Source organism: Colias croceus, chromosome 10 (genome assembly GCF_905220415.1).
Source record: "Colias croceus chromosome 10, ilColCroc2.1".
In the NCBI taxonomy this organism is placed as follows: Eukaryota; Metazoa; Arthropoda; class Insecta; order Lepidoptera; family Pieridae; genus Colias; species Colias croceus.
The window spans coordinates 2,505,068-2,529,168 of NC_059546.1; the positions used below are offsets into that span (position 1 = coordinate 2,505,068).

At 32.9% G+C, this 24,101-nt stretch overlaps 1 protein-coding gene across 15 annotated transcripts in view; it reads right to left on the bottom strand.

Moving 5' to 3' along the window:
• Positions 1-24,101, bottom strand: part of LOC123694735 (protein tramtrack, beta isoform) — a 437,925-nt gene that overhangs the window by 183,162 nt on the left and 230,662 nt on the right. Inside the window, exon 5 of one of the 15 annotated variants that reach the window (XM_045640270.1) lies at positions 4,852-5,128. The exons of 12 other annotated variants lie outside the window; for them this stretch is intronic. In XM_045640270.1, the coding sequence (XP_045496226.1) occupies positions 4,887-5,128 (242 nt within the window). In that variant the 3' untranslated portion in view covers positions 4,852-4,886. Of the gene's footprint in view, positions 1-4,851; positions 5,129-10,639; positions 10,888-11,739; positions 11,988-24,101 lie in introns of those variants that run through there. 2 more of the 15 variants (XM_045640280.1, XM_045640283.1) reach the window with 2 other exon arrangements.

A 24,101-nucleotide genomic window follows, 5' to 3' on the forward strand; every position in this document is an offset into this window, starting at 1 on the left:
TTTATTATTACATCTTCCATAGTGTATAGAGTGGCCTTGCATTTCTTATTATGATGGTTAGCGCAACGCCAGCGTATTCTTTGGTCCATGTTCTGTCTGTGCACACAGTATCTATAGCCAGATAAAACCAATATGCGAGTTCCTTTAGACGTCGTTATGAAAAAGGGTTGAGCTGAAATTATAGGATAGGTCAGGGCTTCCCAAACTGTGCGTCGCGACGCCCTGGGGCGTCGCGACATTGTCCCGGGGGCGTCGCATGTCCATATTTCCCCGATAATCTGGAGCAATATGACTGGGTCAGAAATTCTTTTCAGTCGCCACCACCATCAACACTTTCAACTGAAGAAGAAGAACAATTAATAGAAAATTCCTGTGATTCCAGCCTAAAAATTCAACATAACAAGGGCAAACTGTTTGAATTTTTGACCTCTGTTTCTCACGAATATCGTGCCATCGGGACTGCTGCATTAAAGGTTTTGAAATGAAATGAAATGAAATGAAAATACGTTATGAAATGAAAATACGTTTATTATGGATACATACCAAAAATACAAAAAAAGAAACAAGAAACTTAAATCTAACTTAAATATAATGTATTCCACAATAGGCCTGCCACTCAGTGCAATACACTGATTTTCAGTGGTTGCCTTAGGATGCCTTGCTGACAGTGGATGTATTATTGCTCAAACTGCAGTGAAAAGTTATTAAAAATATATATATATATCCCACCAAAAACATTTTCATGTAAAATGTTGCCAAGACGAGCCCATATGACTCGCACTGTCAAAAAGTTATCAGATCTCATGTAGAGCCAAGCTTCTAACACTACATGCCCTAACTCTACAAGGCCTAACTTCACAAACTCTACACCTTAGTCAAAATATGTGGCTTGGCCATTTCGCTACATTCTTACATCGGCGTAAGGTGAAAAATTAATTCACTGTTCATTACTTTTGTGTTATACAATAGTTCTTGTAGTAACGAACGGCCAAGCCACATATTTTGACTAAGGTGTAGAGTTTGTGAAGTTAGGCCTTGTAGAGTTAGGGCATGTAGTGTTAGAAGCTTGGCTCTACATGAGATCTGATAACTTTTTGACAGTGCGAGTCATATGGGCTCGTCTTGGCAACATTTTACATGAAAATGTTTTTGGTGGGATTTCATTTATTTTTGTAAGTTGTTTGCAACAAAATTTTTTTCTTCTTTTTTTGCGGTGTATTTCTTGCACATCAGAGACGACTTTTTTTATAGCCCACTCTCTTGTCAAGGACAATTTTTTTATTTATTTTTAGCTACTGTGTGGACGTAAGAGGCAGGAGACGTTCGCAACACTTCTATTCATTCATATTTATATGATCTGATCTGTAGTATATGTCTCAATATATGTCGATTAAATTTTTATTTTTTTTTTAACAAGGAGTACCTATACATATATATCTAGGGGAACCAAGTTTTAGATTATTAGATTAGACCTCTAGCGTCATCAAAATTTAATTTAAAATTACAGATCTCATACAAACTCCCATCCCCTAGTTTAAGGAGTTGGGGGATGAAAGTTACAAGTTTTATAATTTTTTTGTTGTTTGTGTGCTAATACTAGCTTACATACAAAATTTCAGCTTTCTAGGACATTAGGAAATACCTTAAGAATTTTGATGATCATCAGTGAGTCAGTGACGAAATTAGCGTTTTTTAGATATAAATAAAATCTGAAGTATTAAAGCTAATGTAATTAAAACTTAATATGTTCAATTAGTCCGCTATTGACAATATATCCCGAAATTTTTGTTGATCTAGCATAATCCACACCCAAGTTATGAGGGTTCAAAAAAACGTCGAAGCGCTTCGAGAAAAGGTAAGTAGTGCCCATGCGCTTCACTTTCGCTTGGCTCGTCTTGGCGGGGGCACTACCGTGCCCCCAGATATTTAATTAAATATTGTAATAAATACTTGATTATAATTATACTTACTTAGTGAATAGATAATATTACACATTGACTTAAAGTAGCAGAGAGGTTATTGGATAAATACTTAAATAATCTATAAACAAATAAGAACAATATTGGGGATGCAATATTTTATAAAAAAATAAATAAAAATAAATTTAAAAAAAATATATATAAATAAACAAACAATTAAATAAATATTTATATAAATATTGGGGATGCTAATTTTTTCTTGTTAACGTTTTTGTAAATCGAGAAGATATGACTTTAACTTTTTTTTGAAAGACGATAAGCTTTGTTGTGAACGAATAGGCGGCGGTAGGTCGTTCCAACATTTTGATGCTCGATACCTAAAACACCCCCTAAATGTAGATGTTCTATGCAGGGGAATTTCCAACAAAGAATTTGCGTGTCTAGTCTCGTAGGTTGTATTATTATCCGCCAACCATTTCAATTTATTGTACAAATATACAGGTACTCTATATTTTAATAAATTAAAGAGAAGCGTAGCCAGGTGTAAGTGGGTACGATATTCCATTTTAAGTGAGTTGTGTTTGATCAAGTACGGTGTAACATGATCACGATAGGGAATATTGTAGCAATAGCGGGCACACGCATTTTGCACCCGTTGCACTATTTTTTTCGTTGATTCAAGCAACCTAGGCCCTACAACCACATCCGCGTAATTAAATTTCGACAAGATAAGCGACTCACAAAGCAATTTCCTGACATTTACACTCAAGGACTGTCTAATCCGGTAAAGCAGTTTCAGTCGGTAAAAACAGTTTTTTGAAATATTTAAAATGTGCTTGTGAAATCGCAAGCCTTCATCAAACACTACACCAAGATTACGCGCTTCAGTCACTCTTTCTATTGGTTCTCCGTTTAGAAATATGGTAGGTTGATGAGCCAATATTGAATTGATTTGATGAGTTGTGCCTATGATCATATATTTGGTTTTGCTACCATTACCATTTGCGACTTCGTACTTGTGCGAAACAGGCTTTACTGCAGTTGCAGTAATAAAAAACAAGTACAGGTCAAAAATAGACGTAGAAAAGGAAATGAGAGTGGCAATTTCCAAGCTGAAGCCCCGAATTCAGATGCTATGCTCAGAAAAGCAAGTACATCCTTCACATTAGCCAGCTTTGCTGGCTTAAATATATCTTTTTATTTTTATGCTTATGTTTTGATTTCGTTCTTATTTTCTAATAAAAATTATAAATGTCCAAATAAGTAGTGTTTTTCTGATAACCTGAGGTTGGTACTAAAATTGCTAAGTATTTTTGGGAGCTGGGTTGAGGGGCGTCGTAGAAAAATGGTAAAATCCCAAGGGCGTCACAGTACAAATAAGTTTGGGAAGCCCTGGGATAGGTTATATTCCACGATAGGTAATAGGGCGTAGATGCGTTATACCTACGCGCTTACGAAGTGGCACCATAAATTCGGGTCAAATGACCCAACTTGGATATGTATGTCTTGGTATGTCTCTTTTTTTTCGTATAGAAACTAGCGTGCTGTCACTTTCTCGGCTTTCAAATGCTATAAACGTTTGACATTGGTGCAGCAGTGCTGTATAGGGTGCTGTCTGTAGCTGAACTTTACTAATGTTCGTCGGATTTAAAGACCTTTTCCGCATTTTGCCTTGGAGATAATAAATATAACTGGATTTTTAAGATGATTGCATATCTGAGAACTGCCAATATTGAGTTACTATATACGGACATGATGTTAGTCTTGGAATTTGTTAAAAAAAAACAAAGCAAAGTGTGAGGTTTTAACAACCCGATATACAAACTGTTAATAATATCGATACGTTACTAGTGTTGTCAAATAAAACGTCGATATTAAAATTAAAATTAATATTTATGTATCAAAGTTTTAATGCACAATGAGCCTCAAAAAAACAACCGCTACAGAATGTTTTCATACACTGGGGACAATAGGTCATTACTTTTTTTACCTTTCTGGCAGCTTCTCTGCAGTTCAATTTTAGTCGTAGCTTTTTATAACAGCCAATGCAATTTCTTCTCTTATTAGCTTTTTCGATGCAATGGTAATTTGTTTCTTTAATTTCGTCATCCGTATTTACGTACGCGTAGCGTGGAGTACCTATTAGAAATTGTAAGAGGATTTATAAATTTCTGTTTAAAACGTTCTATAAGATTAAGTTTAGTCATTTTTGTTTCAGTCTTCATATAACATATTAACGTCATTAATCACAAGGCAACACTAAGAGAATGACATGCAATTTAAGTGCGGCTATCGGGTCATCGAGTATCGGGTCTTTAACACCTGATACGTTTTTATTATCTCTATGGCTACTATTTGACGACAGAAATACGGTGAATATATTTTTCTCTTTCCTACTAGCGAAATTTATATGTTTATGAAATCCATCCCTCAAGACAGCAACAGATTCATGCGTTCGCAATATTTTAAGCCCGATACCGCACTGAACGAACTCAAACAGAGGATTGATTATATTATATGACTAGCTTCCGCCCGCGACTCCATCCGCGTGGAAAAATTAAGATTTTTTGTTCTACGTATTTTTCCGGGATAAAAAGTTTTTATGCCCAGGATAATAAGGTATAATTATACCAAGTCTCATCGAAATCAAACCGTTAGTTTGGGTTTTATATTTGGGTTTGGTATCGACCTAGTAACACCCCCTGAAATTTATTTTTTCAATATTTTCAATGTACAGAATTGACCCTTCACAGATTTATTATATGTATAGATTAACTTATATTATATTAATTTATAACACACTCAAAGTGAACAACTGTTCGAATTTGTTTATAAGACGTATGATTTAAAATAGAAACATCATCTATCAACATCATTCTATCATATAGAGACGAGAATAATATTTCTAACAGGGTGGCAAGAAAACACACTATGAATTCAACTAATTTAATCACATATGGAACCTCTTTATACGTTCTGTGTATGTAACCATTCGCCATTCCTGTAAATAACATTGGGTGCGTGACAATGCTCTGTATTAGATTTAACAACGATATCGTCAATTGTGTGTACTGCAGCTTTGCACTTCTTCTTATGATGAGTTGCGCACTGCCAACGTCTGCGCAGGCCTCTCCGTTTGTGTATACAGAACTTATATCCTCCTACGACTAGCAGACGAACTCCTTTGGCAGATGTTATGTATGTACATTCTACAACATTTAAAAGTATTAGTAAGGAAATACAGCAGTGAATATTATGTTTAATATATTAGAATTATAATGTAATAAAAACATGCAATTTATGAATCCTGTAAAAACTTGCAGTCTTTATCCAGTATACTGTTCAACGGGTAGGTTTTTGAGCATCAAGCATAGATAGCGAACGAAAATTAAGATTTAGAAGAAAAGTTTTTGTAAATAACTTAACTCCCAATAAAAAACGATATACATTACTTTGTTTAATATATTTTAAATACAATTTATAAGAACAATTATTTATGTATACAATGATCTTAGAATAGAATGATTGTGATCTTCCGGACTTAGCATACGCGATATATCTCACGCAAGGGACACAAAATGTTGCCGATTCGATATTGCAAGGCACTGCACCCTCCGGAGAACTCCATTATATAACAGTTTTCACACTTTCACAACTTTTATTCCAAATCACAGTGTTTTTGAAAATAACTATCAGAGAATTATGTCATCACTTCCCGTTCCCTCCAATGTCACTCTAATGTCAATAACCTAATGCCATCCTTCAAATTGCCAATATGGCGGCCCCGTCAGTTGCTTTCGTTCATAAATGGATATATTGATTCATCGGTTTTTTTTTCGATCTTAATTAATTGTAATTTTTAAATTTCGAGAATGAGCTATTTATGTTAATTAAAAAAAATTGTTTTCGCGAACAATATACACAGTATATACCTATGTCAACTTTCATAACATGCGCGCCATGTATTGAAATACATGATCTTTAGGCAAAATGGATGTTGCAAAATGTGCCAAAAACCGGTTTAGTTCATTCAATTCTTTACACTTACGACATAGGATTGCCACAGACAAAATAAATTTAATCAATTTATTTCTAACAACCAAAAATTCATAAGTTGACTGGTATAAATTTTCCTTCACATATCTAATATTTTTTTAGGTTATGGGAATTAAAACAAAAATGTTATTTTTTTCGCACTCAGTAAAAACAAAAAGTTTCGCTTCTGGCACGTGTGCTCAGCATGCTCTATTTTATATCTTTTGTCGCAGACATTTCTGTAGCGAGTGGTCGCCATCGGCTACACATGTGCATCAATTTCAGTGTATTCTAGTGATTGTGTTTTACTGTTCTCAAATCGAATGGTACATCGTTGATGGTGTAGAGATACGCCTTGCAGCCCGAGTGTCGTTTCCTACAAAACCACCTGGTTTTAACGCAGTCGTCACCCATCTTCTTCACCCAGTGTACTGTGAATCCATCACTACCCAACAGGAGCAATTTACTACCGTTCTCTTTGACTATAAGTTTCATTTCTAAAAGGCAATATGCTTAGTATTAGATAATTCCACTTGTTTTTAAGGTGTTTTGATACTAAACAATAATTAACACAAATCAAGTTAGGAGCATTATTGATGAAAAATATTTTTTTTACGTTATCATTTTTTGTACAATAAAAAATTATTTAGAAGGTTATAGATATTTTGGTAAAATGAAATCTTAAATAATTCAACCTTGTGAATTTTTTAAGAATATAAAAAAATCGATCACAAGGCGGGATTCGAACCGGCGCGCGTCTTTCGCCGTACCGTGGCAACGCCTAGCCTCTTGGATACCCGTAATCCCATCCCAGCAATCGATTTTCTTCTAATCTTTTGATTTTATGCGTCTAAGGGACACTACACGCCATCTATTGAGATTAGAGATATTTATAACTATATTTTGTATACAAAACGTTAAAGTTATTTTTTCATATTTTCACCTGCATATATCTATTGCATGCGAATTTTTAAGTACATACTACAAATATCTCAATATATTATGGACGGACGAATGACCTCTATAACAAAGGTTTAACCTGGCATAATAGGGGTTCATTATTTAAACTTATGAGGTAAAAAAATGAATATACCTACAAATTTTATCTGAGATTTGTTGAGCCAAATTAACTTTATTTTATTTTATTAATATAATAAAACATATAAAAATGTTTGTCATATTTTTCATCCCATGTGAAACCACTGCCCATCTATATTTACCATAGTAGGTGGGTGTGTGTGCTTGTTGTTTAATTTAACGATGACGTCCTCAACTGTGTAAATTACCGCATTGCACTTCTTGTGATGGTGCGAGGAACACTGCCAGCGAGTCTTTATGTTTGTTCGCCTGTGGATGTTGAACTTGTAGCCTTCCAGCACCAGCAGTCTACCACCGTGACTTGATTGTATGAATGTGGCCCCTGGAAATATAGCCGTGTGAAAATATATATATAATTATATGCCAAATGTTAAATCTCAAATGTCAACATTTGTGTCTGACTATAGGTCAGTTTCTACTGCCTGCAGTCCACGGAAAATTGTTTGAGATATTAATAAGACCAAAGATTACGTGGAATATTAAACAATTGATATCACCCCCCCCCAAAACTCGAATTTGCGACCCTCTTGACTGATTTGGTAGACTCATATATCCTTCTTGATACTGATATAAGTAAAGCGGTCGTTAAAGTGGATCAAAATGCCCTTATTTACAATCTTTCTTCCTTTGGTATAACGGTTAACTTGCTGAAATGGTAAACCTCGTGTATATACGGTCGGAGTTCAAAGGTAGTTATTGATCGATACTCGTATCAACCTCTTCCAAACCTACCAGGTGTGCCCCAGGGATCAGTCTTGAGACCAATTCTGTTTAATATACAGTTTTTATTGTATCACTATTAAGAACATAGTGAACACAAGTGATAACTGCGTTAAAAACAACCGACTTCAAACTTACACTTGCAACATTTACAAATACAGACAAAAATGCTCATAAAATAAAAACTACTGGGCCTATCCGAATAAAATTTTTATTGGACCAATTCGACACCATCCCGCATCGAAAAAAAAAGAATCACGTAAATCGGTTCAGAAACCTCGGAGTAATCGGTGTACATACATAAAAAAACCTCCTCCTTTTTTTGAAGTTGGTTAAAAAACAGACACAGATCATCATTTATGTGTCTGTTTTGAAAGTTGTCCTAAATAAATAAAAAATTGGTTGCCTGTAAAGTCGGTATACGGGCGAAAGTTTTACGTGACAACGACTTTTTATGTCTGTCTCTCTCGCTCTTAGGCGGGCTAACCATGCCCGCGTGCCTCTTTCGGTGACTCATCGTAACGTTACTGAGCGTTACACTTTTTCATAAGTGACTCCCAGCCGCGACCTAATTTAAGACGTTGTCACGTCAAAAAATAACGTTGTCTATACTAATTATATATAGGGAAGTTGTTAACTCTACATGCCACGTTAGCAGTTAACTGTGAGAATACCGTCTTATATGTATATATTTTATTTTATTATTATCACGGTTCAACCCGAGTGGAGCCGGGACGAGCTGATAAAGTAATATAATTTAGAACAGTATATAAGAAGATTCTAGGTTGATTATTGAGTGATATACTCTGACTGAATGATCTTTGACCGTTATATTTTCGTTATAACCAATAGTTTTCTCTATTTGTGTCATATTGGTATAAGTCAGAATAATAACAAATACAAAACTTAATATGAAATAAATATTATAATATATATATGAACTAGGACTTCAGCTTCAGGCAAGTTATAAAAAATACAATTAATTTGGCAGTATATTTAATCATTAAATCAGCGAAAAAACAAAGGAAACTATGATTTGTTGAAATGTGCGCCACGGCAAATTTTTCTCGATCCGTTTTGAATTTTTATGTATGTTCATATTTTTATCACATTTTTAACCACTGCCCATCTACATACATCACATTCGGTGGGTGTGTGTGCGTGTTGTTACATTTAACGATGACGTCATCAACTGTGTATATTGTCGCTGTGCACCGCTTCCGATGGTGCGTAGCACACTGCCAGCGAGTCTTCATGTTTGATCGCCTGTGGACGGAGAACTTGAAGCCTTCCAACACCAGCAGTCTACCACCGTAAATTGATTGTATGAAAGTGGCCACTGGAAATAATAGTAGTGTTACAATTTACAACAATAATATGTCAAATGCAGATGTTGATCTTTGACTGACTATCCTACAGTTCGTAGTTAGTTAGTTGTTTTAGTTTACTACGGTCAGTTTCTACTGCCTGTCCACGGCAAATTGTTTGAGATATTAACACGTTCCCAGCGGCACAGATATATCTGTACTTGCCATTACTGCGTTACGGGTCGTTTTAAACCTTGTCCTATACCAGAGATTGTGGCGGCACGAGGTTAAACCTCACCGCCCCTAGAGACCAAAATCCTTTTTTTGGCGCCAAATAAGACAAAGTCTACGGCTTTTTTATTAACTTTTTTTTATTAACAACTAGCGGTCCGCCCCGGCTTCGCCCGTGGTACATATTCACGTTTTCTATACATAAGAACCATCCTCGTACTTCAAGGAATATAATAAAAAAAATTAAAGAAATCGGTTCAGCTGTTCTAAAGTTATGCGCTTACCAACACATTTTGGGATTCATTTTTATATTAACAATGAGTTCATTAACCTCAATCTACCGCCGCCCGTGGTTAGATTAGTTAGTTTAGATTCTATGGGTAAAATAAAATGTGGGGTCTGATGTACCCCATACCGCACTGAACAATAGCAGTTTTTCATATAATTTAGGGATGGGAAAAGAAATATCGATTTTATTTAATTGTATTAATTTATTAAACTTATGGATGTTTTTCATTAAAACAGGCCAAACAATAATATTTTTTGCAACTAGTGCATTCTGTGACAATTTTCTTTACTTTTTTGTCGGTCTCACGACTTGTTAAGAAGGTGCGGAGTTTTTTGTAACATCCTACACATCTCCTCTTCTTTGATCCCTTTTCGAGATGATGTGCCTTGTTTGTAGTGGGTTCTGAAAAGTAAGATCGAGCTGAGTAAATTAGGGTAAGAGTTAGATAGACTCGGGTAAAGTAGGTTAGAGTAGAGAAGAGTTGTGTTAAGTTGGTTAGTGTCGGGAAGAGTGGGGTTGAATACGGTCAATTTCTACTGCCTGTCCACGGCAAATTGTTTGAGATACATATTAATAAGACCAAAAAAATTATGGCACATTAAAACAGTTAATATCACTTCAACAGTTTGGTTTCCAAAAAGCTCAATCCACAATAAAAAATATTTACTAATAGAAAGCCACGTTAGCTACTAGTATGCTAGTAGTGTAAGAAATTACTAGGTTGGTTATTGATTCACTGGGTAACTTTAGATCGTGATTTTTTCTTTCGATATAGTAGTTTACTATTTTTGTCATGTTAGTATTTTTCAGAATAATTATCATAGAAAGCTAAATATGAAAATAAATATATATTAACTAGGAATTCAGTTTCAGGAATACAATAAAAAAATCTTTTCATTTGGCTATATATTTTATCATTAGACGGCCGTCATAAAACGAAATCAATGAATATACAAAGGAAAGTGTTATTGGTGGTCTGCCAGCCACGCGGACATGCGCATCGCGACAAAATTTTCTTGACCCGTTTTGATGCTTTATGTATGTCATATTTTTCATCAAATGTTTAACCACTGCCCATCTACATACATCATAGTCTGGGAGTGTGTGTGCGTGTTGTTACATTTAACGATGACGTCATCAATTGTGTGAATTACAGCATTGCACCGCTTAAGATGGTGCGTGGAACATTTCCAGAGAGTCTTCATGTTTAATCGCCTATGGAAGGAGAACTTGAAGCCTTGCAACACCAGCAGTCTACCACCGTAAATTGATTGTATGAATGTGGCCCCTGGGAATAATAGTAGTGTTACAATGTACAACAATAATATATATGTCAAATGCCAACATCTGTGTCTGACTATAGGCCAGTTTTTAAACTGTCTGTCTACCGCAAATTGTTTGAGATATTAATAAGACCAAAGATTACGTGGCACATTAAACAATTGATATCTCCCCAACAGTTTTACACAAAGCTCGATACATGACAACGAATATTACACTAATATAATATATACTGATAAAAGTAAAGCGTTTGATACCGTGAATCACAATGTCTATATTTACAAACTTCCTTCCTTTGGTATAAAGGTAACTTACAGTTAAACTTGCTGATATCCTGGTATCTAAATAGTTGGTGTTCGTTTGGCCTGGTATCTAAAGGTTAATTGGTGGACACACATCGTTACCTTTTTCAAACCTATTAGACCCCAGGGATCAGTAGTTTACTATGTGTCATATTAGTATTGGTCAAAATAATTATAATAGAAAGCTAAATGTGAAAATAAATCTATTATATTCACTAGGAATTCAGCTTGAGGAATACAATAAAAAAATGTGTGCGTGTACTAGTGTACACACGTAAGAAGTGAAACTTCTTTATGACCTTATTTTTCAAAAAATAATTTGATGTACTAAATGCAACTTTACAGAAATACGTCGAATCACGCGTGGTAGAGATAAGAAAAAGATGGCGCGTAACAGAAAAATGTCACGCGTAGCGAAAAAATGTTACACTAAATTATTTTTCCAACCCCGATAAAGAAGTTTCACTTCAAAAATCATTTCATATGGCTATATATTTTATCATTAGACCGCCGGCCGTAAAAAAACCATTTTTGAATATGAAATTGATCCTATAAGTATGTCATATTTTTCATCATATGTTAAACCACTGCCCGTCTATATACGTCACAGTCTGTGGGTGTGTGTGCGTGTTGTTACATTTAACGATGACGTCATCAATTGTGTGAATTACAGCATTGCACCGCTTGTGATGGTGCGTAGAACACCGCCAGCGAGTCTTCATTTTTGATCGCCTGTGGACGGAGAACTTAAAGCCTTCCAACACCAGCAGTCTACTACCGTAAGTTGATTGTATGAATTTGGCCTCTGGAAATAATATTAGTGTTACAAACTTTCTTCTTTTATATATATACTAGCTTACCACCCGCGGCTTCGCCCGCTTTGTCTAAAACCTAATAAATTATATACTAAAACCTTCCTCTTGAATCACTCTATCTATTAAAAAAAACTGTACATACCTACAGTTTATAATATTTTGTGAGGTCTAAAAACTAGCCTCATCAAATTATGGGGGTTAAATAGGTCATTAGTTTGCTTTGTGAAAATAATTATATTATTCAAATTAAAAAAGTTATATTTTGGAATAAACATTGTTCTCTAAGGGAAAATAAAACAATTGAGTTTTCAGTCAACCTAAGAACTTAATACATCTTTGTAAATAAATTACTGGACTGTCTGCAGAACTTGGCACACATTTAGATCTCATTTCTTTTTTTGGCAAATTAAGTCAACGATTGAACTCGGCTCCAAATTTTACATTTATGTTTTTGGTGGGATATCATTACTTTTTGTACACAGAATTACTCTGCAAATTTGATTTACTTTATGAATATAATACTTTTTATATATACGATTTTTTTATTTTTTCTTGCGGTTTCTCTGTATGGTTTGTTTAGTATTATTTTCTATATTTTCTTGTATGTTATGAATGTCAGCGCACATTGCCCCGTCATTATCTGCAATTTTTTAAACTCGTTTTCTGTTTAAAAGATTACATGATTTTCTAAACATCCAGCGTGAATTTGTACACACACTATTACCAAGATGCAAAGATCGTTGTAGAAGAATCGTCGCCTTACTCCATGACGTTACGGTATTGCCATGACGCGATCTTGGAATTTTACTCTAAACGCGCCTAAAGATGTTTCACATATTAATATTACGCAAATTAAATCATTTCGACCTTCGACGAAGCCTTCTTCCATTACACTGAAATTAAAACTAAACTAAACACTCATAAATAAAGAATAAATAAATGTGAACATGTAAAATCTGTATGAGCAATATTTTTATTACAATTTTCTTTTATTTTACGTTTAATAACAGTTTTGAATAAAGAAATCATGCAATAGAAGTAATCCGTCCTAGCGATACTAGCGCGAGTGAGTGTGATGTCAGAGGCGCATCGAATCTACAGATGTTTCGTGCTAAAATAAGTAAACTTCAATAATCTATATATCTCAGTCATTTATTGATGGATTTCAAAATTTTTTTCGGCCACTGATTCGTTTTGATCTATTTTTTAAGACTAGTAAGGTGAACATAATATTTTCTATTTTTATAAACTTTTCCATTTTTCCATACAAACAAAATTAATGTCATTGAAAAAAAAATACAGATAAATTCAGTATTTTCTAATTTTTCCCTTTGTACACTCACTATTAACTAGTTGATTACAAAATTTGAACTTTCTAGGTCATCTGGAAGTGGGTTAGGTTTTGTATATATCTATAAGTCAGTCAGTCTTAAAAATTGCGATTTTTGGATATTAATATCTACGTGTCTAGATATAAATTAAAGGCAAAGGCATTTTGAAATTACATATTATAATATTATTTATATTATATTATTTATCCCGAAGTTTCATGACTTTTTTGCATGAGAGTCCTAGTGATTGTGGTGTACAGCGGTTATCAAATTGTATGCTTCATCATTGATGGTGTAAAGATACGCCTTGCAGCCCCAGTGTCGTCTTCTACAGAACCACCTGGTCCTTATAACGTCCGGACTGATCTCCTTCACCCAGTTTACAGTGAACCCATGACCGCCTAACATGAGCACTTTACGGCCGTTATTTTTTGTTATAATTTTTATTTCTGAAACGCGATATAATTAAGTTAGTTGGTAGAAGATACAACTTATAGTTTATATTAGGGATGTAACGATACCGATACCGATACCGATATCTCGGCCGATGTAATCGGTAATCCGATATAACGGTATCGCCGATAATAAAACAACCGATACCGATATCAAACAATTCAAAAAACCGCGCACAATGAACGATGCGGGAAATAAATGGTTTTGTTGTTTTTTGATTTGGCATTTTTATTTAAAAGAATACGATTAACAGTTGAGTCTCTGTTAAATGTTGGTAACTTTTTATGAATAATTCACTATTTATTTTTCTACCAAGCCATCGATATCGGTATCGGTATCGGTATCGCCGATATATTACTACAAATATCGGTATCGGTATCGTATCGGCAAAATCATGTATCGTTACATCCCTAGTTTATATCAATTATAGCATGCTACTAAGTGCGGTATTAATTTAACTATTTACAAATCTTGTTTAACCTCAAAAAGACACAAATTTCTCTTCAATCCTTCTTTTATTATCGTCAAATTGATTTCACATACCTTTTCAACCGTATCAACGAAAAGGTTACCTATTTTAATGATTATGCTGTACAGTGCTAAAATCCCAAATCTCATCATTTATTGTATTCAAATACGCCTTGCAGCCATTGTATCGTTTTCTACAGAACCATCGAGTTTTTACCACCCCATTTTGGAGATCTGACATACGATGGACTGTGAAAGCTTCACCGTTGATCATCAGCAGCCTACGGCCATTTTCCTTCGTTATGTATAGACAGCCTAAAAAGAATTATGTGTAATTTAGGCTTAAAATGTAACATAGAATAGATAGGTTAGGTATCTATAAATAATATATACCTATATATATAATAAAGATAAAGACTAACTTTAATTAAGATGTTACATTGATAAGTCTTTAAATAGAGATGAACCAAACAAAAGAAAAAATCTAATTATTTCATTAAATCAGTGTCTGAATATAACTATGTTAAGATTTTTAATAACTATAATCTCGTTATTATTATTATTAATAAAACATTTAACATTAAAAATAAAAGAGACTGAGAATTAGAAAAAGGTAATTATTATTATAAAATAATCATTTGAACATTTATTCATTAACAACTCGATCGTGGTTATGTTTCCCCTTAATACTATATATGACATTATCGAAGGTGTGCAATATCGCTCGGCACCCCCTCGCATGGCGAGTGGAACAGTACCAACTCTTTCGTTCAGTATCACCTATCTTAATTGTCCTCTTTACTGAGTATTTATATCCATTGAGCAGCATTAGGACGTTACCTCTTTTGGATTTCATGAATTTTGGTTGTGCTGAAAAATTTGATAAAAATACATAATAAATAATAATAAAAGACTTTATTTATTTCTTTACTTATATCTAACTAGCGGTTCGTCCCGTCTTCGCCCGTGGTACATATTTCGCAATAAAAAGTAGCATAATGTTCTTTCTCAGGGTATTAAGATTGTCTGTGCGTCTGGAAAGCGTAACAGACAGACAGACAGAGTTACTTCCGCATTTATAATAATAAGTAGGGATTACCTACATAATTTATTTTTGTTAGTATGGTTAGTATTTACATTATTCTTATGTCTATTACAATTCTATTTTTAAATATTAAATGAAGTGTTAGTGAATTTAAACAGTATACAATTAAATATATTAAGGACCGCTTTTTGCGGTAAAAGCCTCCTTCAATAATCCGATAAACATATATAAGTAATAATTATAAATTGGCATGGATAATATTTTAAATAATTATGGAACGAAGTTGCGAAACGTTTTTGCTATACTTAGGTTCTATTTTAAAAGGATAAAATCCATTAAATTATTATGATAGAAATAAATATCTATCAAATAAATAATAAACTTTAGTGTTACAATGTTAAAATTTATTCAAAACATATTTTGAAAGACATACCAAAAAAATATAACATAAAAAATACAACAAAATGTGCTAAATATTTATTTTTAAGCTATTGCATAGCTTCTATCGCGGGCATTGAGCGCGGGGACCGAATCGAGAAATTCCGTAACGAAAAACCTCACGCTCTCCACTCCGACGGGCTTGGAGGCGTGGCTTGAAGGCATGCTATGCAATAGCTTTACCGCGGCGGTCCCCGAGTGCCACACGTCAAAGTACGTACAAAGGTATAGATACTAACTCAAAACTTAATTAACTACATAATATAACCTATGAAAGACAATTGAAATTACCCCTGAAACCTTTTTATACACTAAAACATATGCTTCAGAAAACTTATTTTATTTGAAAATTTAAAGACAGTAAAATAACATTATATTATCTTTTAACAATAATTGGACCATATTTTTTAAAACAATAATAAAATATCATAAAAGTGATACTTAAATAAAAACAGGTTAAATGAGACTAGAGTTCCCAAAAATTTTATGATCAATAGTTTTAATAATATTCAGACACAATTTTATACTTTTATTAGCTATACCCCGCGGTTTTACCTGCAGTGCTCCGCTCCTGTAGATCTTAGCGTAATGATATACAGCCTTCCTCGATAAATGGGCTATCTAGCACCGAAAAATTTTGTCATATCGGACCAGTACTTTCGGAAATTAGCGCGTTCAAACAAACAGACTCTTCAGCTTTATAATATAAGTATAGATTTTCCCCGGAATATAGATATAGTATTTTTAGTAATTTCGTATTTTTAGAGAACTCTAGTCTTATAGACCTTCATAAACGAAACTTATCCTTCACGTATTTTTGTATTTTTGGGAACTCTAGTCTCATTTAACGTGTTATGGAGAAAGGATGAGTTTTACTCAAGTGCTTACACTTATCAGAAACTACTCTTAATATTTTTAGTTTACATAATAAAAAAATAGATTATAATTTTTGGATAGGTACCTAAGTATATAAAGTAACTTAAAAAAAAATTAATAAGAGAAAATTAAGACATCATATTTTAGTGGGTAATCGATAAATGATTATTATATAAATGAATTAAACGACAATGGCTGAACGTCTATTGAAACTTGAAAGTAAAAAGACATTCAAAATTTATTTATTTACCTCGTAAGGCATAGTGTAAAAAATGTCCTCATACAAGTACATATTCGTTTTAGTGGGTCCAGCCCAGAACAACAACCGTAAAAAAATATATGATAGACTTAGTTACTGACTTTGACATAGTTTTTTACTATAACCAACATTTTTATGTGTTCAAAACTTCATATTTTTCTCGTGTGATCACATTTGGTTGCACTCACAATATATGGATTTTATTATCTGGGATAACATAATCACATTGGGCCATAATTAAGATGTTTAGGTTCATTTTATAAAAAAAACTGTGTTATAAAATAGTTTAATTTCTCACTGTCAACATAATTATGGCACTTTTTCACCAGAAAAAAATTAGTAATAAGAAACATAAAAGTTATTTGAAATGTTTACATCTTGTATTTACTTATAAAAATATGTTGGAATCATTTTAATAGCTGATATATGTGAACTTAAACATACATTATATATTTTAATTTTAAACATCAACAAAAACCTTAAATCAAGTCTTCTCTAACATAAAAACGAAACTCAAATTGTTTCAAAGTTGTAGGAATCTATAATTTCTTGCAAAGTTTAATATTCATGGAAAATCATATAGCAGTTCCTGTCTTTTGTTAAACATAAGCTGATGTTGCATGTGCTACATTGAGTACGACTCTTATTATAATGGCAATGTCGGCATCTCGACTGAGATTCAACAAAGACAGGCATATGCTTTGCTTCAGCAGTTCGACGCCTTTTGGGTGGGAGCTGGGTAGGTTTGCCTCTTTTACGTTTACCACTCGATTCTGCAATAATTTAATATTATTATGTAATATAGATCCATTGTGACCACATGATACCAAATAAAAAGAAATGCAATTAGCAGCTGAGTGATAACCCAATGTCACCATCTGATCACACTTAAATATTCTCAAGTATTTACCTATGTCAAAGTAGTCTTATTAGCAAAATATAACTAGATTACAAAAATACATCATTTTATTTATCAAAATTATTAGTACTTTGTATGGTTTCGTGCAAGCGATCAAAGTAATAAATAAGGATTAAACTTACTCAATCTGTAACGACTCGCCATCTTGACCACTTCATGACTAATATTTATGTAGTTAGTAATTAGCGTTTGAAACGACCTGTCAAAATCAGTGTCCTTGCGAACGCCAATGACGTTCAAGCAAAAAATTCGGGTGGCAGACGCGGTTTTGCAATTTCGTGCGGGAAATTAAAATATGTCAGGTGTTCATTAGGTGAGGTCACTGGGCGGGAAGTAAAGATACGTAATTAAACGGTTGGGCTGGAAAGGGAATACTGATAATGTCATCATATGAGGTCACTAGGCCTTACGAGGTTATTACACTTTATTTTAATACAATAACTAAATAATAAGAAACCATAAAAATAAAATATGGTACATCACTTGCTGACGTCATGATTGTGACAGTCATTGATGGCTACAACAACACCCCTAGAGGTATACACAGCTGCTTTACAGTATTTGTTGGTGGTGCAGCTCCATCGAGCCTTCCCTTCTATCTTCTGAGGTCGCTTGTAATATGTGCAGTTGCCGATTTTCAAGTTTGTCTTGCCCCTTTTCGATCTAACTTCCTCAACCGAAAAATATATTTGATCTGAAATAGATTTTTCACATTAGTCAGGATTTTTGAGTTTGAATATAACAAGGCACATAGCAGTAGCACAATATACAGATACAACCAGTAGGGAAACTTCATACAAAACATTCGAAATGGCTCACGTACACAAGCAAGCGTGTTTACGAGAATCGTAAGGGTATTATGACAATTGTCAGATATAAGAATACCTATTGACACGCTTGCTTGTATGCGTGAGCCATTTCGAACGTGTTGTATGAAGTTTCCCTACTGGTTATATCTGTATATTGTGCACATCCAGTAAGTCAGACCCAGTTAGAAGTAAGATAGATTACTTTTACAAAAAAAATAATTTTCTTTAATTTTATTGACTTTAAATAATTAATTTAATATGTGATTTTTTTTTTACTGTCTCTATAAACTTTATTTTATTTGTTAAAAACGACATTGGAATGTATTGAAAATATAATAAGCCTCATAATGAACTCTCTCATTATTCACACATACATAGTTACGCACATACAAACACACACACACACACACACACACACACACACACACACACCCTACCTACACTACGTCTTTAAAATACATTTTTTTTCTTTAATCTTTAATTCTATAAAATACTAACTAGTCAAATAATTATTTTGATTGTATTAATTGTTTTAATTGTATTAATTATTTTAATTGTCTTAATTATTCTATTTGCTAAATATTATGGAACTAAATTGTTTTAAATATTATTATAATTTATTATTATTTTTTCATCTGTCAACATTAAGTAAAAATTTTCTTTTGTAACTAATTAATATTGAACTATTCTGATGTAATGTATCGGGAAGGCACAGACTCCTGAAACACAGCGAAAGCTATATTGGGAGTCTGGGGTCTATATTCTGATGTAAGGAAGCTTGTTCAATAAATGATTTTTATTTTTATTTTTATTTTTATTTTAGTTATACTGACAGTAATCACTTGCTTCGTTAACTTTACCAATAAAAAAAAAAAAACTTTAGCATACTACTTTCTGTTGACAAACTTTCATATTATCAACATACTTATAAAAACCTTGACATTACTTTTAATACAAACAATTTAATGTTCCCCTCGAATTCCACTTGTAAAAAAATATTACATTTATTAATATCGCAATACTTATCTAAAACCAACACACTAAACTATAGTTAAAAGAAAACCCACATGATCTAACAAAGTCTTTATTAAACATGATAGTGGGCATCTTTAACCCGTATAATCATACCATTGAAGGTATATAAGAACGCCCGGCACATCCTATAGCTATGGGTAGAACAGACCCATCTAGTTTTGTTTTTGTAAACACTGTGGACGCAAAAGGTGTACCCCTTGTAACATAGGAGGGGCTTCCCTCGACGCGACGTGATGTAACGAGCTGAAAATGATATACAGTTAACGAAAATTCATAGTAAAAAAAAAACAAATAAATCATATTATTACAATTATATCTCTTTCTTCATAACGAAAGAAGGTTATGATATCGTTATGAATAAAGAATTATCTCTATTTACTACAATTTATATCATAATTTACGATAAAATTAAAAAAAAAGAATTAATACTTTAAAAGTAGAATTTGTAACAAAATGTTGTTAAATAGGTACAATTGCTTTAAAATTTTTGATTAAGTTTGTAAAGGTTCAATTCGATTTAGATTACAGGAAATAATTATAATTATATTAATGAATGAGTCCTATTACAATTTCAATGTATTTGATAGGATATAGGAACCAATACAATAAAAAACGTTATTTAATTTAATCGTGTATTTTTAAAACATCTATTTTTTATTGTAATAATAATTGTTGACAACAATGACAGGCAAGAAAAATACGACACAATTTTGTTCTATTAAGCATCACATTTTAATATTGAACTATTATTCTCTAAACACTTAAGACTAATGAGGGTTCAGAGGTGGGAGAAAATAAATATTAATTTCTCTACAGAATAATATGTACATAATATATCACTACAAGCTGCTTTACAGTATTTGTTGATCGATTGAAAGATCCAAAAAAAATCATCCAGTTACTTTTCCACAGATAGGTTAACAAAAAGGCGACAAAAATTTGAAAAAGAAAGAGTGTGCCGAGCATACGTGTCAGAAGTTAAACTTCTTTCGTAAAATTTAAAGATACAAAAATCGCCTTACTCCATAACGTGACGTTATTGACATGAGGCGACCTTGAAATTTAACTCTCAACGCGCTAAAAGAAGCTTCACTTCAAAAATCTCCATACTTCATAATATTACCTTCATATCTTTAAGTCAAAAGTCTATAGATAGGAGTTTGAGACCAGCCGAGCGTGCAGAAAATACATTAATTTTACAAATTTATCTGCGCATGTTGATGCTCACCACTGTTCACAACCATGAAGGCAAACATAGTAAGAAAACCGACATGTCGAAGAATCAAAAGTTTGACGACATGTGTCATCCGTCAACCCGCACTTGGTCAGCGTGGTGGATTATGGCCTGTACCCTCATAGGAGGCCCGTGTCCCAGTAGTGGGAACATAATAGGCTGATGAAGGTATTTTTTATTTATATATTTACAATACTGTATTGTACTGAACATTGTAGGAAATCTAGTAGGTACAATCGGGTTGCTTGGAAGAAATTGCTTGAATCAATAAAGCCGCCCTTTGCATCAAATGTCCTGTCTGTGTGTGTGTGAAATTTGTATTTATATTTTGTATGCAACAAAGATTATAAATAAATAAATAAATATAAATACAATTTAATAAGGTACAAAAATTTTGCACAATAAGCTGCCTTATTGCTACACAGCAATCTCTGCCAGGCAACCTGGTAGGAAAGGAAATAAATAAAAGAAAGAATTTAAATAAATACTACATAAACTACATATACTGTACATAGATACTACATCCATACTAATATTATAAATGCGAAAGTAACTCTGTCTGTCTGTTACTCAATCACGCCTTATCTACTGAACCAATTTGCATGAAATTTGGTATAGAGATATTTTGACACCCGAAAAAGGATATAGGATAGGTTTTATCCCGAAAATCCCTCGGGAATTATGCGGGTTTTACTTTAACTGCGCGGGCGATGCCGCGGGTTGAAAGCTAGTACAAATATACTTGTACAATACCATAGAATGGTATGTGTGCGTTCTACTCGTGTGTGTGTGTACCACTGATATCCATGATGTGTGTGTGCACCATTCTGACTCTCACTTTACAGGCCCTGCGTTTCCTTTTAGAACAATACCAGATACTTATTCCTGTTGAAGATGAATTATAGTTGGTCGAGAATGTATGACGGCCAATTCGTAAGATGTAACTTCTTTCACCTCGCGGAATCAGCTCATAATCTGGATAAAATTAAGATGACGTTTTTAAATAGAAAGAGGAATAATTTTATTAATTAAATATTTCTATGAACAATATGAACTAAAAAATTAAATAGGTAGCAGTAAACTTGAAATTACGGAGGTAAGCGTAATCTTTAAAATTAGTTATAATTTATTGAATGTTATACCCAATAATAATATAATTTTATGATATAGGTATTAAAAATTTAGTTGGAATGATAAAAAATTCCATTTAAAAATATCTATTTATTAATAAATGTCATTTTGTACACAATGTTGGCATTTTTCTTTTTACTATTGAAGTTATACTTCTTTTGGCGCGATGGAGAAAAATGATGAGAGTGAATTTTTACGATGCGCGCGCACACCGACACCTAAATTTAACAGCATGAAGTTGGTGGTATGAAAATTGATAACTAAGTTCAAGTTGTATACTCTAATATTGATTTTCATACGCCAAAGAAGTATAACTTCTAATGCGTGTACATAAATACACACACTCTTTTTTTTAATACTGTTCCTTTTTATTTCACATGCAGAATTTCGTATAGATTGGCGCTGTTGATCTTATACACTCTAGGCGGTGCGTGGTTGTGCTGGCCGGCGGTTGCTATGACAACGTTATCATTGTCGCTGATAAGGGTTGCCTGGCAACGAGCGTGGTACTGAGAGCAGTACCAACTAAAGCAGTTGTTGTGTGTTCTTCGTACTCGATTGTATGTGAAGTTTTTGTAGAAGAAGTGACGGCTTCTTGATGTTTTTATTATTTCACCTGAAATAAATTCCTTTTATTAACTAACTAGTTTCATTTTTATGTGATTAAATTTTTTTCTAATTCATATATTTTTTGTGTGTACGATGAAATTTTTAATACACTTTTACATTATATGCTTATTAATATATATATTTATTTTATTATTTATTGCACACACAAAAGAAATAGAGACACATAAAGTACAGATAAGAGGAAAATAATGTGTACAAACGGTGGCCTTATCGCTAGGTAGCGATCTTTTCCAGGCCACCGTATGTAATATGTAAGGAGAGACGTTAAAAGGAGGTGGGTGAGTAAAAAATGAGGCGTTAGGGAGAAAGAAAGAATAATTATAAATATGCAATGTATGTAATATATATCACATACAACAAATATATAGTAGAAGTATATAACCAGAGAAAATATAATTATAAATATTTAATAAATATTGTAACATATAGAGCAAATAATATATAGTAGTAAGTATATAACAAAGAATATAGTGCTCTTTACTGAAAAAAGTAAATAATTTAATTCATTTGAAATAATTAAGTGAGCTATAATTTATAAGTATTAATTTATCAATGCATAAAAACAATATCTGAATGAATACGAATAAAACAGTGCTTTTAAAATAAATATTTAATATACTTTCATAAAAAATAACTCTTAGTCACGACATAACTTGAATCAAATATTTTATAAATCCTTAAATCTATAAAAATATTTACCAACTATTATTATTGTTTAGTCTATTTTATTAAGGTTTAATTAATATGCAAGAAAACAAGTTCATTAAAATGGATATTTAAAACAAATTTTCACACAAAAAAGTTTTTATAATAGCACAACAAAGGCAGCAAATCTCTGTGCTACGTGGGGACTACGCAAGTGCTACGGATCTGCTACGAGCCCTATGTTCGTAGCAAATCCGACAGTTAAGAAAAACATTTCTTATGGCTGCTATGCTACAGTCCTGACAGGTCCACCTGTACTAGGTATACCCGCGCAGGTAGACCGGAACATGTGTGGGAATGGACCTGTGCAGTTTTTTTGCCTACCTATGATTGGTTTACTTGCGCAGGTCACGGTAAGCTAGATGTACGGTAGCCCGTAGCGTATACGGCTGATATTATATAATATTATGTATATGAGTTGATTCTAATATTTCAAATTTCTAATAGTAAATTATAGCAAATCAATTTTAGGTTAAAATCAAGAAGAATACAATTCATCGCAATACTAAAATTGTATGGCAACATTATTGATATGAACCAATTGGTACATAATAACATTCGCAGATATGCTTCGATCACATGATTCCTTACATTTAAAAACAGTATTTTTTTATCCTACAATGTCATTGCTTTCAAGTGTTTTATTTGTAAAACCCGTCATGTTTTTTTTATTTAAAATTTATTTGTACGACGTCTCTTATTTAATTTTAATTTATAAGAATATTATATTTAATCATATGTAACAAGATTTCTCTCTTTTTTTGTGATTAT